Source organism: Oncorhynchus mykiss, chromosome 2, assembly GCF_057628025.1.
Source record: "Oncorhynchus mykiss isolate SJ-2025 chromosome 2, ASM5762802v1, whole genome shotgun sequence".
In the NCBI taxonomy this organism is placed as follows: domain Eukaryota; kingdom Metazoa; phylum Chordata; class Actinopteri; order Salmoniformes; family Salmonidae; genus Oncorhynchus; species Oncorhynchus mykiss.
The window spans coordinates 46,203,026-46,218,503 of record NC_143023.1 but is presented as its reverse complement, the minus strand read 5'-3'; the positions used below and the strand labels follow the sequence as shown (position 1 = coordinate 46,218,503).

The 15,478-nt window shown below is 42.9% G+C and overlaps 1 protein-coding gene across 1 annotated transcript in view; it reads left to right on the top strand.

The window, feature by feature from the left end:
• abtb2b (ankyrin repeat and BTB domain containing 2b) overlaps positions 1 to 15,478 on the top strand; it is a 152,407-nt gene that overhangs the window by 129,186 nt on the left and 7,743 nt on the right. The window contains exons 5-10 of the mRNA XM_021564060.3: positions 5,288 to 5,453; positions 5,808 to 5,897; positions 6,660 to 6,761; positions 7,392 to 7,488; positions 11,051 to 11,186; positions 12,087 to 12,343. Of these exons, the coding sequence (XP_021419735.1) occupies positions 5,288 to 5,453; positions 5,808 to 5,897; positions 6,660 to 6,761; positions 7,392 to 7,488; positions 11,051 to 11,186; positions 12,087 to 12,343 (848 nt within the window). The remainder of the gene's footprint in view (positions 1 to 5,287; positions 5,454 to 5,807; positions 5,898 to 6,659; positions 6,762 to 7,391; positions 7,489 to 11,050; positions 11,187 to 12,086; positions 12,344 to 15,478) is intronic.

The window sequence follows — 15,478 nt, the reverse complement described above, 5'->3', positions numbered from 1 at the left end:
TGTTTGATTGCCTTGCGGAGGGAATAGTTACACTGTTTGTATTCGGTCATGTTTCCGGTCACCTTGCCCTGATTAAAAGCAGTGGTTCGGGCTTTCAGTTTCACGCGAATGCTGCCATCAATCCACGGTTTCTGGTTTGTGAATGTTTTAATCGTTGCTATGGGAACAACATCTTCAACGCACGTTCTAATGAACTCGCTCACCGAATCAGCGTATTCGTCAATGTTGTTGTCTGACGCAATACGAAACATATCCCAGTCCACGTGATGGAAGCAGTCTTGGAGTGTGGAATCAGATTGGTCGGACCAGTGTTGAACAGACCTCAGCGCGGGAGCTTCTTGTTTTAGTTTCTGTCTGTAGGCAGGGATCAACAAAATGGAGTCGTGGTCAGCTTTTCCGAAAGGAGGGCGGGGCAGGGCCTTCTATGCGTCGCGGAAGTTAGAATAGCAGTGATCCAAGGTTTTTCCAACCCTGGCTGCACAATCGATATGCTGATAAAATTTAGGGAGTCTTGTTTTCAGATTAGCCTTGTTAAAATCCCCAGCTACAATGAATGCAGCCTCTGGATAAATGGATTCCAGTTTGCAAAGAGTCAAATAAAGTTCGTTCAGAGCCATCGATGTGTCTGCTTGGGGCGGAATATATACGGCTGTGATTATAATCGAAGAGAATTCCCTTGGTAGATAATGCGGTCGACATTTGATTGTGAGGAATTCTAAATCAGGTGAACAGAAGGACTTGAGTATCTGTATGTTGTTATGATCACACCACGTCACGTTAACCATAAAGCATACGCCCCTGCCCCTCTTCTTACCAGAAAGATGTTTGTTTCTGTCTGCGCAATGCGCGGAGAAACCAGTTGGCTGCACCGACTCCGATAGTGTCTCTCCAGTGAGCCATGTTTCCGTGAAGCATGGGAAACAGTGTTTAAACCATTTACATTGAAGATCTGTAAAGTTATTTGGATTTTTACGAATTTTGAAAGACCGGGTCCAGAAAAAGGGACGTTTTTCTTTTGCTGAGTTTATTTACATTGCATTCGGAAAGTACTCAGACCCCTTTACTTTTTCCAGATTTTGTTACGTTACAGCGTTATTCTAAAATGTATAAAAAAATTCATCATCAATCTACACACATTAACCCATAATTACAATGCAAATTTAGAACATATAAAAAACCATATACCTTATTTACGTAAGTATTCCGACCCTTTGCTTTGTGACACAAAATTGAGCACAGGTGCATCCTGTTTCTGTTGATCATCCTTGAGATGTTTCTACAACTTGATAGGAGTCCACCTTTGGTCAATTCAATTGATTGGACACGATTTGGAAATGCACACACTTGTCTATATAAGGTCCAGTGCATGTCAGTGCATGTCAGAGCAAAAACCAAGCCATGAGGTTGAAGGAATTGTCCATAGAGCTCCGAGACAGGATTGTGTTGGGGCACAGATCTGGGGAAATGTCTGCAGCATTGAATGTCCCCAAGAACACAGGGGCCTCCATCATTCTTAAATGGAATAAGTTTGGAACCGCCAAGACTCTTCCTAGAGCTGGCCGCTCGGCCAAACTGAGCAATCAGGGGAGAAGGACCTTGGTCAGGGAGGTGACCAAAACCCGATGGTCACTCTGAGCTCCAGAGTTCCTCTGTGGACATGGGAGAATCTTCCAGAAGGACAACCATCTCTGCCGCACTCCACCAAGTCTCTAAATGTCCTTGAGTGGCCCAACTAGATCCCGGGCTTGAAAATGTGATAAGCAATGCAGGTGTAGAAGCACGGTGGCTAGGAAAAACTCCATAGAAAGGACAAAACCTAGGAAGAAACCTAGAGAGGAACCAGGCTATGTGGGATGGCCAGTCCTCTTCTGGCTGTGCCGGGTGGAGATTATAACAGAACATGGCCAAGATGTTCAAATGTTCATAAATGACCAGCATGGTCCAATAATAATAAGGCAGAACAGTTGAAACTGGAGCAGCAGCACAGCCAGGTGGACTGGGGACAGCAAGGAATCATCATGTCAGGTAGTCCTGAGGCATGGTCCTAGGGCTCAGGTCCTCCAAGAGAGAGAAATAAAGAGAGAATTAGAGAGAGCACACTTAAATTCACACAGGACACCGAATAGGACAGGAGAAGTACTCCAGATATAACAAACTGACCCTAGCCCCCCGACACATAAACTACTGCAGCATAAATACTGGAGGCTGAGACAGGAGGGGTCAGGAGACACTGTGGCCCCATCCGAGGACACCCCCGGACAGGGCCAAACAGGAAGGATATAACCTGTTTGTGCTTTATCTGGGTAGCCGGAAAGTAGAGCATTGCAGTAGTCTAACCTAGAAGTATCGAAAGCATGGATACATTTTTCTGCATAATTTTTAGACAGAAGATTTCTGATTTTTGCAATGTTACGTAAATGGGAAAAAACTGTCCTTGAAACGGTCTTGATATGTTCGTCAAAAGATCAGGGTCCAGAGTAACGCCGAGGTCCTTCACAGTTTTATTTGAGACAACTATTTAATTGTCAGATACAACAGAAGATCACTTTGTTTCTTGGGACCTAGAACAAGCATCTCTGTTTTGTCCGAGTTTAAAAGTAGAACGTTTGCAGACATCCACTTCCTTATGTCTGAAACACATGCTTCCAGCTTGGGCAATTTTGTGGCTTCGCCATGTTTCATTGAAATGTACAGCTGTGTGTCATCCGCTTAGCAGTGAAAGTTAACATTATGTTTCCGAATGACATCACCAAGAGGTAAAATATATAGTGAAAACAATAGTGGTCCTAAAATGGAACCTTGAGGAACACCAAAATTTACAGTTGATTTGTTGGAGGACAAACCATTCACAGAGACAAACTGATATCTTTCCGACAGATAAGATCTAAACCAGGCCAGAACTTGTCCGGTTAGACCAATTTGGGTTTCCAATCTCTCCAAAAGAATGTGGTGATCGATGGTATCAAACCAGCACTAAGATCTATGAGCACGAGGACAGATGCAGAGCCTCGGTCTGACGCCATTAAAAGGTAATTTACCACCTTCACAAGTGCAGTCTCAGTGCTATGATGGGGTCTAAAACCAGACTGACGCAGATTTAAAGAGGAGTCCGTAATTTGCTTTCTCATGATCATGATCTTTTCCTCAAAGAAGTTCATGAATTTATTACTGCTGAAGTGAAAGCCATCCTCTCTTGGGGAATACATCTTTTTAGTTAGCTTTGCGACAATATCAAAAATAAATTTTGGATTGTTCTTATTTTCTTCAAGTAAGTTGGAAAAAAAATAGGATGATTGAGCAACAGTGAGGGCTCTTCGATACTGCACAGTACTGTCTTTCCAAGCTAGTCGGAAGACTTCCAGTGTTGTGTGGCGCCATTTCCGTTCCAATTTTCTGGAAGCTTGCTTCAGAGCTCGGGTATTTCTGTATACCAGGGAGCTAGTTTCTTATGACAAATGTTTTTAGTTTTTAGGGGTGCAACTGCATCTAGGGTATTGCGCAAGGTTAAATTGAGTTCCTCGGTTAGGTGGTTAACTGATTTTTGTCCTCTGACGTCCTTGGGTAGGCAGAGGGAGTCTGGAAAGGCATCTAGGAATCTTTGGGCTGTCTGAGAATTTATAGCACAACTTTTTATAGCATCTCTAGGAGACAGAACGCGTCTCCTTCCTGAGCGGTATGAAGGCTGAGTGGTCCCGTGGTATTTATACCTGCCTACTATTGTTTGTACAGATGAACGTGGTACCTTCAGGCGTTTGGAAATTGCTCCCAAGGATGAACCAGACTTGTGGAGGTCTACAATTCTTTTCTGAGGTCTTGGCTAATTTGTTTTGATTTTCCCATGATGTCAAGCAAAGAGGCACTGATTTTGAAGGTAGGCCTTTAAATACATCCACAGGTACACCTCCAAATGACTCAAATGATGTCAAATAGCCTGTCAGACACTTCTAAAGCCATGACATCATTTTCTGGAATTTTCCAAGCTGTTTAAAGGCAGAGCGCTGGGCGGCAGCGTAGCCTAGTGGTTAGAGCGTTGGACTAGTAACCGGAAGGTTGCAAGTTCAAACCCCCGAGCTGACAAGGTACAAATCTGTCGTTCTGCCCCTGAACAGGCAGTTAACCTATGCCGTCATTGAAAATAAGAATTTGTTCTTAACTGACTTGCCTAGTTAAATAAAGGTAAATTAAATTTTAAAAACTTAGTGTATGTAAACTTCTGACCCACAAGACATCTGATACAGTGAATTATAAGTGAAATAATCTGTCTGTAAACAATTGTTGGAAAAATTACTTGTCGTGCACAAAGTAGATGTCCTAACCCACTTGCCAAAACTATAGTTTGTTAACAAGACATTTGTGGAGTGGTTAAAAGATGAGTTTTAATATCTCCAACATTAGTGAATGGTAACTTCCGACTTCAACTGTATCTTGATGAACAATAATTAAAATAAGCCCAAATGCAGGCTCCGGTAAATATTTTTGACTTTGACCAAGTAACATTTCCTGCATATCTATAGAACTTATTTGGTCTTTCACAATAGCTATTGTAAGTTTTCTCAATCTTTGCAATATGCTAACATATAGGGTAATTAGTGTGCTTGTGTCAGCAAGATCACTACTGTTGTTCTCCACACTTATTATATTTTTCCACTTTATCCCAGTTTTTCCGGTGCAACTACTTGTTTTAATCTATGTCCTGGACAATGTACTAAGTCATTTTTTTAAAAGTCTATTGAAATGCCCTTTGCCTCAAATTATGTTGTCAAGTTTTGAATGTTAATTTCCTCCTGACCCTGTAATCTGATTGGTCGTGGCAGGAAACACTGATACTGCTCGCTGCACCATACTTCTGATTTTGGAACAGTTTTGCCTTTTTGATCACAATGAATACGATTATATTGACAGAGGAGACCTGATGCTACAGTAGATCAACTGATGGAGGAAAGGCTTAAAGATATGTCTCTCACTTATATTTTGCTTCTGTCAAATTAGCTAGTTAAATCATCAACACATTACTTTATCAGTCATCAAAACTTTATTTCTGTCCCCTTTAAAAGGTCTCAGCCTAGTTAGATTAACACCATATGTCTAGTCTAGACATCATCCTCCTCAAATAAACATTGTTAAGGTATTTAACTGCTCCACCACATTAGGTGGTTGATGAACACTGACTAACCTAACCCTAACCTTTTTCTCCTCCATTTGTCTCTCCCGTCCTCTCTTTCTGTTGTCCTTCTTCTTTTTCTTCATCTTCTTCTGTCTTTCCCCCTTCCCGCTGTTTCTCTCCCAGGCCTGAGTGTTGTTTTAGTTCTTTCAAGCGTCTGGACTCCAAGGCGGCCACTGATAAGTTTCACTTGGACCTGGGCTTCCGCATGCTCAACTGTGGACGCACCGACCTGATTGGCCAGGCCATCGACCTGCTGGGGCCTGACGGGGTAAACAGCATGGATGACCAGGTATTGAGAGAGAGTGAGGGGTTGAGCAGGTTGTGTGTGTGTGTGTGCTGAAGGTAGGTGTGTGGATGTGCTCATTTTGTGTGAACTTTGAGGTCTAACGTGCTGCAGTTGGTAGATCATATTCTAAACAAAGCATTACATCCTCTCTCTCTCTCTCTCTCTCTCTCTCTCTCTCTCTCTCATTCTATCTCTTTCTCATTCTCTCTCTTTCTCTCTCACTGTCTCTCTCTCATTCTCTCTCTCTCTCATTTTCTCTCTCTCTGTCTCTCTCTTTCTCTCTCTCTGTCTCTCACTCATTCTCTCTCTCGACCTCTCTCTCTCTCGACCTCTCTCGACCTCTCTCTCTCTCTGCAGGGTATGACCCCTCTAATGTATGCGTGCTCAGCGGGAGATGAAGCTCTGGTCCAGATGTTGATTGATGCCGGGGCCAACCTAGATGTGGCGGTAAGGCTTTTTTTCCCTGCTCTGATTGGTTACTCTTGAGCAGGGTTTCTGGTAGCTGGTAAATGCCAGCTAAGTGTGCCCAAATTTAACAAAATTAGAAAAGATTGTATTGATTATCCCCGTTTCTCCGAGACGGAATTCTTTCTCCAAAGCAGAGTAAAGACGGCCTCAAGATCACGCCTTCTTGAAGACAAAGAAACAGGGCTGTGTATCATGCGCAATTGTTGCATTTCAGTTGAGCTTATTGTGTAGCAATTGGAAACTAAACATCGTTGCCAACTATTCACGTCGGAGAGTAACAATGTTGCATTCACTAGGCAGCTAACTGCCTATAGTAGGGAACAGTGTTGCTATCAATAAACCACATATATCACACAAGAAACGAGTGACGACCCAAATGATAGTTGGGGTCGTGACTTTTAACCTGCTACGTTAATTATTCTAACCTGCTGCGTAAATTCTCCTAACTTGCTGTGAAAAGTAAAATCTGATGTTCATTTGACAAGGGCGGGCCTTGACCGGCTGGCCCTGGTGTACCTCAGTAGAATGTGCTGATTGAAAGTCACTCTGAATAGGACTAAGACTAAAGGCTCGATTCAATCCGTTTCGCTGAAGGTCTCGCTACAATGCAGATCTTCAGCACTATATACTGAATTGAGCCCTAAATTAAAAATGTAAAATTGCAGCTGTGAACAATGCATTACAGTAAACATCTATCATGACATTGATACCTAACCTCTTCTCCCTCTCTCTTCTGCCCAGGTGCCTGCCTGTTCTTCCAAACAACCCTCTGTCCACCCAGACAGTCGCCACTGGGCGGCTCTTACCTTCGCTGTGCTGCACGGTCACATCTCTGTGGTGCAGGTATGAATGACTGAAAAGACAGTTATTAATTGGCACACCTTATGTAGTTCCAGATGAAGAAAGGGAACCCCCCCCCCCCAAAAAAAAAAAACAATTCACTTCAAAGGCCAGGATTCAATCCAATGCAGATTAGCAACTTGCACACAAGGATATACTTTTAAAGACAATTTTGAATGTCCAATTTTCTATGTTCATGGAGATCATGTTCGCTCTAAACGCTACAGATATTGGCACAAGCAGAAATCACCTTTAAAAGTCAATGTCAGTACACAGGTTTTTAATTAAGCAATAATGCCTAAGGGGGTGTGGTATATTGGCCATATACCACAAGCCCTAGAGGTGCCTTATTGCTATTATAAACGGGTTACAAACATCAATGAAATAGTAAACAAAGGTTTTTGCATCATACCCGTGGTATATTGTCTAATATACACATTTCAGCCAATCAGCACCCAAACTACCGCTTTATAATCTGCATTTTTTGGCATCCCGGCCTTATGTCTTTTTTCACAGAAACACCTATCATCATTTGCTTCACCTTCTTCCACCTCAACAGACAGGGTGTATACTGTAGATTAGAATATGTTGTGCCTAACCCTTACCCTGTGTGGTGTGTGTGTGCGTTGGCAGCTGCTGTTGGATGCAGGGGCTAACGTGGAAGGGGCAGCCGTCCGAAACGGGCAGGAGAGCACAGCAGACACCCCTCTTCAGCTGGCATCTGCAGCAGGTGGGCACCACACGGGCACGAGCGGGAACAGCCACATGGCATACACACGTGCGCACACACACTCACAAGCACGCACACACGTACACACAAACCACAATATAGATCTCACTCAACACTCACACATACACTTTTACACACAAGCATCCATTCAAAAGTGTGTGATGGAAATATATGTCAGACCTGAGAGGTATACCATGGCTAGATCTACTCAGATCTACTCAGTGTACGATCTACTCAGTGTTTTCTAAAGCAAGCCAGCTTCAGTCAGCTTTACATTCCAGCTCAGGCTTACAAAGGTGGATATTGATCGTGCATCTGCCATTTACTCAAGCCTGCTCGAGTTGGGCTTGTAACTGCGCATTCATGTCACATTTGTCTAGTTGAACGCCGAACTCTTCATTGAGACGATGCTGAAACATCAATCCATAGGCGAGTCAGTGCTACAGTTTTATTAGTGTCGAAATCAAAATGAAAGACGTTACCTTACAAATTCAGTAGGCTATGGTGCGAAATAGGCTGTTAGAGCTGCCGTCTTTCTTTTATAACATATTGTTAATGCTGTCTTTGGTGTGCTTATCAATGCACTGTCATGACTGTCCTGTGAGGATCACAATGGATCAGATCAGCTTGGCAATGGTTGACAATATCCAGACCTTTTCTCACCCACAGAAGAGGCGAGAGGGAACTGGGCTGGTTTGACAGTTCACACCCTGTTGTGCTCCTTCTCCCCCTCCAGTAAAATCCACCAGAGGAATATCTTTGTTAACAGGTTTTTCCCTCCGAAACTCTAACACAGTCAAAGTGGATACTGGAACAATAATTCTAACATAAGAATGTGGGGAAGGGTCAGTGGTGAGCTATAGAAAACTAATTTCATATAGGTTTTTATTTTGTGATGTCATAAAAAATTGTCAAAATACTATAACTTGGAAAGTATATCCCCTTTATCTGTAAAGTTTTCATCTAATCCGTTGTGCATATAATGTGAAAAATGATTGAAGTAAAGATATGAATGCGATTATAGGAGGTATAAGAGATTCTATCTCCTATGAACTTTGCACAGTAAGTAGCCACACCATGAGTGAGGTCAGAAGAGTGTGTCAGCCTGATGGAACCGTGCCCTTCAGCCAAAGAGCATAAAAGGATTGCCCACAGAAATTAACATTAGACCAGGAAAGATGGGGAGTTGCAGCCCACGTCTAAAGTGGTTTGAACTCTGAATCTCAGACCAGGAAATGTGAGGCGGGAGCTACATGTTTGAAATGGTTTTAACTTTGAACCTCAACACGAGGGGAAGAAATAAACTCACCTTCCTTTAGACCAGAGAGACTGCGAGCTGCAGTCTCATGGTCCGAATCCTGAATACCAACACGGGGGGGTTAACTAACTCTCCTCTCAGACAACCACTGAGACAGCTGATTAGCTGTCTTGAGTCAAATATCTAGAAAAGCAAATCTAAGTGAGACTATCCTACTACGCTCATCACCGATGGGTACCGTGGACACGGCTGGCTAGCTATCTTCCAGAGTGAACAACAGTAGAAGAAGGGAAAGGGGAGACCACTTTCTGACAATCAGAGCCACACAGCTTGCTGCTGAAAGGCCAACAACCTTCCTAAGGAGGGCTGGTTCTGACCGAACAAAGGCACTCACACATAAATACATTAATGTTTTCTTACTCCAAATGGGTGGCGATTCGTGTGCAAATTATATGATTACTGTGAGAATAGTTCTGTGTCGACAATAAGTGTATTTTTCTCTCTCTCTCTCTTCGTCTCCATGGCATTGTGTAGAAGCCACCATATTGTAAAAGTCCGCAAGTGTCTCATGTATTAAGTATGTATGTTATCCTGTTATTATTTAGTCAGCTAGTAAATAAATCAACAAATGTGTGTAGTACTGACTCACGAGTAAGGATGGGTTTTTTGCAGATGCAGGAGGTTGACTCTTCTTGAAGGATGATATGATAAGAGGTTATGATTAATATGTTGACTGTTTTATGGATGTTATAGGTAAAGACCTTGTAGAGTTAAATTCGGTAGATGGTAACTCTTTGAATTACCTCTTCAGTGGTGCCCCAAATTCTTAATGAGTTAATTGATGAATTTAATCGGGTAACAATTAAACATAGTTAGTGGATTAAATAAATAACTCATCAGATTAATGAAAGTGAAGTCACGACAGCACAAACACATTTTTCACACTCTTATCAATAAAATAATTGTATTAAGTCATGCAAAAGTTTTACTGTGCTGAAGTTTCAAATGCATTCTTTCATTTCTAAATGTGTTATGTGATAGGTATTTTAATATGACTATTTTTAACACAAAAAACAACCACATTTGATTAATAAAATATTTAATCTGCCATCTTCCTCAAATTACATTAAAAAGAAGGCGATGATCACACCATCTTTGCGAGAGGGAGGGAATCTGATTTCATTGGTCCTCAACTCACAGCTCCAACACTTCACCCAGGATAAATAGAGTAAGCCCCAAGTTAGTCTGCCCCGGAGCAGATTAGTTCTGAAGGATTCGTTTTTTTTATTTTTTATTTTTTTAATCCATTATTTTACCAGGTAAGTTGACTGAGAACACATTCTCATTTGCAGCAACGACCTGGGGAATAGTTACAGGGGAGAGGAGGGGGATGAATGAGCCAATTGTAAACTGGGGATTATTAGGTGACCGTGATGGTTTGATGGCCAGATTGGGAATTTAGCCAGGACACCGGGGTTAACACCCTACTCTTACAATAAGTGCCATGGGATCTTTAATGACCGTAGAGAGTCAGGACACCCGTTTAACGTCCCATCCGAAAGACAGCACCCTACACAGGGCAGTGTCCCCAATCACTGCCCTGGGGCATTGGGATATTTTTTAGACCAGAGGAAAGAGTGCCTCCTACTGGCCCTCCAACACCACTTCCAGTTTCCTTGCTGAAAGGTGAATCACGTTAATTAATGTTACTACTAATCCTGAGTTGAACTCAGTTGACAAAGGTTACCTTGCTAACTCCGAAAACCTCATTCGTAGAATAGGGCTCTTCTCAGTACAGTAACTCTGTACAGCAACAGAAGTTAAGCTGGCTCTGATTTACTGAGGTCAGTTACTAGTGCGAGGGAGGAATATGAGGGAAGGAGTGTGAGATTGACTGAAGGAGGGATAGTGAGGAATGAATTCAGATAATTAATAAGGGATGGAAGGAATTAGGTAGGGAGGGAATAAGTGTTTAGGAGTGAATGAACACACTGTCTGTCGTTAGGTGTGTGTGTGTGCGGGGGGGGGGGCACACAGGTATCTGAGAAGCTGCAGATAGGGACACACACACACACACACACACACAAACCACACACGGCTTGCGACAGTCTGGACGCTCCCAACAAGTATGTGAGTGAGTGTTTATGTTTGTGTATATACACGAGCAAGTCTATAAGTCGTACATTGTAAGTGTGATATTTTATCATCCTTGATTCTAGTTCAAAGGTGTTTCACTGTTTTTGTCAGATCAGAGTTGCACAAATCCGTTTTGAGCTATTAACCCTTTGATTTCCTTGCCTCCAGGGAACTATGAGATGGTGAGCCTGCTCCTCACCAGGGGGGCAGACCCTCTGTCCAAGACCCATGATGGCAATGCTTTGACATCATCACTCTATGAGGACATGAACTGCTTCAGTCACGCCGCAGCGCACGGACACAGGTACGAGGAGGACCGTCTGAAGAACCCTTATCACACTATTGTACCAACCCAACCAAACTATGCTGGCTCAGATATGTTCTTTTCACAGCAACTATAGTGAACGCGTAACCAGGCCAGCTCAGTACTGCTCTACAGCTTGGTTTGACTAGGCTTGGTTTGGCTCAGTAGTGTAAAAAGTCATTGTTGGAATAAGTGAAAGCAACACCATGGAATTGGAATTCCCTATAATGTGTTGTCATTCTAAGTAAGGGTAGGAAAGAAATACTTGAGAGTAGTCAGATGTAGCCTATGTTAACCGTACTAGCCCTGTTATTTGTCATATACTTGACTTACTACCCCTGGCATATGGGATAAGGGGGTTAGAAGAAGGGTGTGTGTGTGTGTGTGTGTGTGTTTAAGGGGATGTAGGGGTGGGATCAGGGGCTTCATTCCATCCATAGCCCATCTGTCAGAAACCAACTGTTGAAGAGTGTAGAGTGCTCCACCTGTTGTGTGTGTGTGTGTGTGTGTGTGTGTGTGTGTGTGTGTGTGTGTGTGTGTGTGTGTGTGTGTGTGTGTGTGTGTGTGTGTGTGTGTGTGTGTGTGTGTGTGTGTTAGGGGATCAGGATGTAGACTCAACGCGTGGATGCCTGTATAATTGTGACATATTATATAATTTAAGAGAAGCTATACCTTTGCATTTCATGGAACTTTGAGTGGAAATTGTGGCTATGTGTAGCGGACTCCATTAATGTAGCTATATGTGCATGATAGCTTTTGCCCAAGTAAACCTCCACTGATTCACTTTCTCTCTCCCTCGCCCTCCCTATCATCTACTCCCCCTGCTGCCCTCTCTCCCTCCCTCCGTCCCTCTCTCCCTTTCTCGTTCTCCCTCCCTCCACCTGTCTCGCTCTCCAACAGGAACGTGTTGCGCAAACTGCTCACCCAGCCCCAGCAGGTCAAAGAGGACGTCCTCTCCCTCGAAGAGATCCTAGCTGAAGGGGTGGAAGGGGAGGACGCCTACCCTCTCCCCAGCCTGCCTCCTCCATCCCCTGGGTGCCCGTCTGAGGGGGGCATCCCACGGCTGTGCAAGGCCAGGATGAAGGCCCTTCAGGAGGCTAGCTACTACAGCGCCGAGCACGGCTACCTGGATGTCACCATGGAGCTACGGGCACTGGGTAAGTGGGGAATGGGACCACAGATAGAAAATGTGTAACACGCCTCAATATGGTGACATAAAAGAGGCTGTGTTAAGCATCAATTCATCATCAATCCAAATAGTCACATTATGGATGGAAATCTCATAACCTTCTATAAAACTGAACCATTACAGATTCCGCTATATACATTTTAAGGTCATTTTTGATTGAGCCGACATAACAAACGTTTACCATCTCCGCTAAAAGTGGGAACATTGCCTTTAAATTTTAATCACGCTGTAAAGCTGAATTTCCACAATGCGGATTGAAAAGAGCCCTTAGATACCGGGCAAATGAATATACTGTACATGATAAAGACTAAGAGGCACACAACCTATTAGGCTCCCATCACCTTTTAGTAGTGAGGATTTTCTGATTCGCATGGGATCTACTTCAAGTCAGACAGGACCATGGTGTGCTGGCTGGCATATTTGTTCTTTTTACAAGATGGATAGAACATGCAGTACCAGTCAAAAGTTTGGACACACCTACTCATTCAAGGGTTGTTCTTTATTTTTACTATGTTCTAATAGTGAAGACATCAAAACTATGAAATAACACATATGGAATCATATAGTAAACAAAAAAAGTGTTAAACAAATCAAAATATATTTTATATTTGAGATTCTTCAAAGTAGCCACCCTTTGCCTTGATGACAGCTTTGCACACTCTTGGCATTCTCTCAACCAGCTTCACCTGGAATGCTTTTCCAACAGTATTGAAAGAGTTTCCACATATGCTGAGCTCTTGTTGGCTGCTTTTCCTTCACTCTGCGGTCCAACTCATCCCAAACCATCTCAGTTGGGTTGAGGCCGGGTGACTGTGGAGGCCAGGTCATCTGATGCAGCACTCCATCACTCTCCTTATTGATCAAATAGCACAGCCTGGAGGTGTGTTGTGTCATTGTCCTGTTGAAAAACAAATCATAGTCCAACTAAGCGCAAACAAGATGGGATGGGTGTAATGCTGCAGAATGCTGTGGTAGCCATGCTGGTTAAGTGTGCCTTGAATTATAAATATATCACTGACAGTGTCACCAGCAAATCACAAGAAATCACAGTTCATACTCTATGCTTCAAGGTGGGAACCACACATGCGGAGATCATCCGTTCACCTACTCTGCATGGCGGTTGGAACCAAAAATCGAACATTTGGACTTACAGTGCCTTGCGAAAGTATTCGGCCCCCTTGAACTTTGCGACCTTTTGCCACATTTCAGGCTTCAAACATAAAGATATAAAACTGAATTTTTTTTGTGAAGAATCAACAACAAGTGGGACACAATCATGAAGTGGAATGACATTTATTGGATATTTCAAACTTTTTTAACAAATCAAAAACTGAAAAATTGGGCGTGCAAAATTATTCAGCCCCTTTACTTTCAGTGCAGCAAACTCTCTCCAGAAGTTCAGTGAGGATCTCTGAATGATCCAATGTTGACCTAAATGACTAATGATGATAAATACAATCCACCTGTGTGTAATCATGTCTCCGTATAAATGCACCTGCACTGTGATAGTCTCAGAGGTCCGTTAAAAGCGCAGAGAGCATCATGAAGAACAAGGAACACACCAGGCAGGTCCGAGATACTGTTGTGAAGAAGTTTAAAGCCGGATTTGGATACAAAAAGATTTCCCAAGCTTTAAACATCCCAAGGAGCACTGTGCAAGCGATAATATTGAAATGGAAGGAGTATCAGACCACTGCAAATCTACCAAGACCTGGCCGTCCCTCTAAACTTTCAGCTCATACAAGGAGAAGACTGATCAGAGATGCAGCCAAGAGGCCCATGATCACTCTGGATGAACTGCAGAGATCTACAGCTGAGGTGGGAGACTCTGTCCATAGGACAACAATCAGTCGTATATTGCACAAATCTGGCCTTTATGGAAGAGTGGCAAGAAGAAAGCCATTTCTTAAAGATATCCATAAAAAGTGTAGTTTAAAGTTTGCCACAAACCACCTGGGAGACACACCAAACATGTGGAAGAAGGTGCTCTGGTCAGATGAAACCAAAATTGAACTTTTTGTCAACAATGCAAAACGTTATGTTTGGCGTAAAAGCAACACAGCTGAACACACCATCCCCACTGTCAAACATGGTGGTGGCAGCATCATGGTTTGGGCCTGCTTTTCTTCAGCAGGGACAGTGAAGATGGTTAAAATTGATGGGAAGATGGATGGAGCCAAATACAGGACCATTCTGGAAGAAAACCTGATGGAGTCTGCAAAAGACCTGAGACTGGGACGGAGATTTGTCTTCCAACAAGACAATGATCCAAAACATAAAGCAAAATCTACAATGGAATGGTTCAAAAATAAACATATCCAGGTGTTAGAATGGCCAAGTCAAAGTCCAGACCTGAATCCAATCGAGAATCTGTGGAAAGAACTGAAAACTGCTGTTCACAAATGCTCTCCATCCAACCTCACTGAGCTCGAGCTATTTTGCAAGAAGGAATGGGAAAAATTTCAGTCTCTCGATGTGCAAAACTGATAGAGACATACCCCAAGCGACTTACAGCTGTAATCGCAGCAAAAGGTGGCGCTACAAAGTATTAACTTAAGGGGGCTGAATAATTTTGCACGCCCAATTTTTCAGTTTTTGATTTGTTAAAACAGTTTGAAATATCCAATAAATGTCGTTCCACTTCATGATTGTGTCCCACTTGTTGTTGATTCTTCACAAAAAAATACAGTTTGATATATTTATGTTTGAAGCCTGAAATGTGGCAAAAGGTCGCAAAGTTCAAGGGGGCCGAATACTTTCGCAAGGCACTGTATTAGACCAAAGGACTGATTTCCACTGGTCTAATGTCCATTGCTCGTGTTTCTTGGCCCAAGCCAGTATCTTCTTCGTATTAGTGTCCTTTAGTAGTGGTTTCTTTTCAGCAATTCGACCATGAAGGCCTGATTCACGCTTGTCTCCTCTGAACAGTTGATGATGAGATGTCTGTTACTTGAACTCTTTGAAGATTTTATTTGGGCTGCAATTGATGAGGCTGGTAACTCTAATGAAATTGTCTGCAGCCGAGGTAAATATGGGTCATCCTTTCCTGTGGCAGTCCTCAGTTTCATCATAGCGCTTGATGCTTTTTGCGACTGCACTTGAA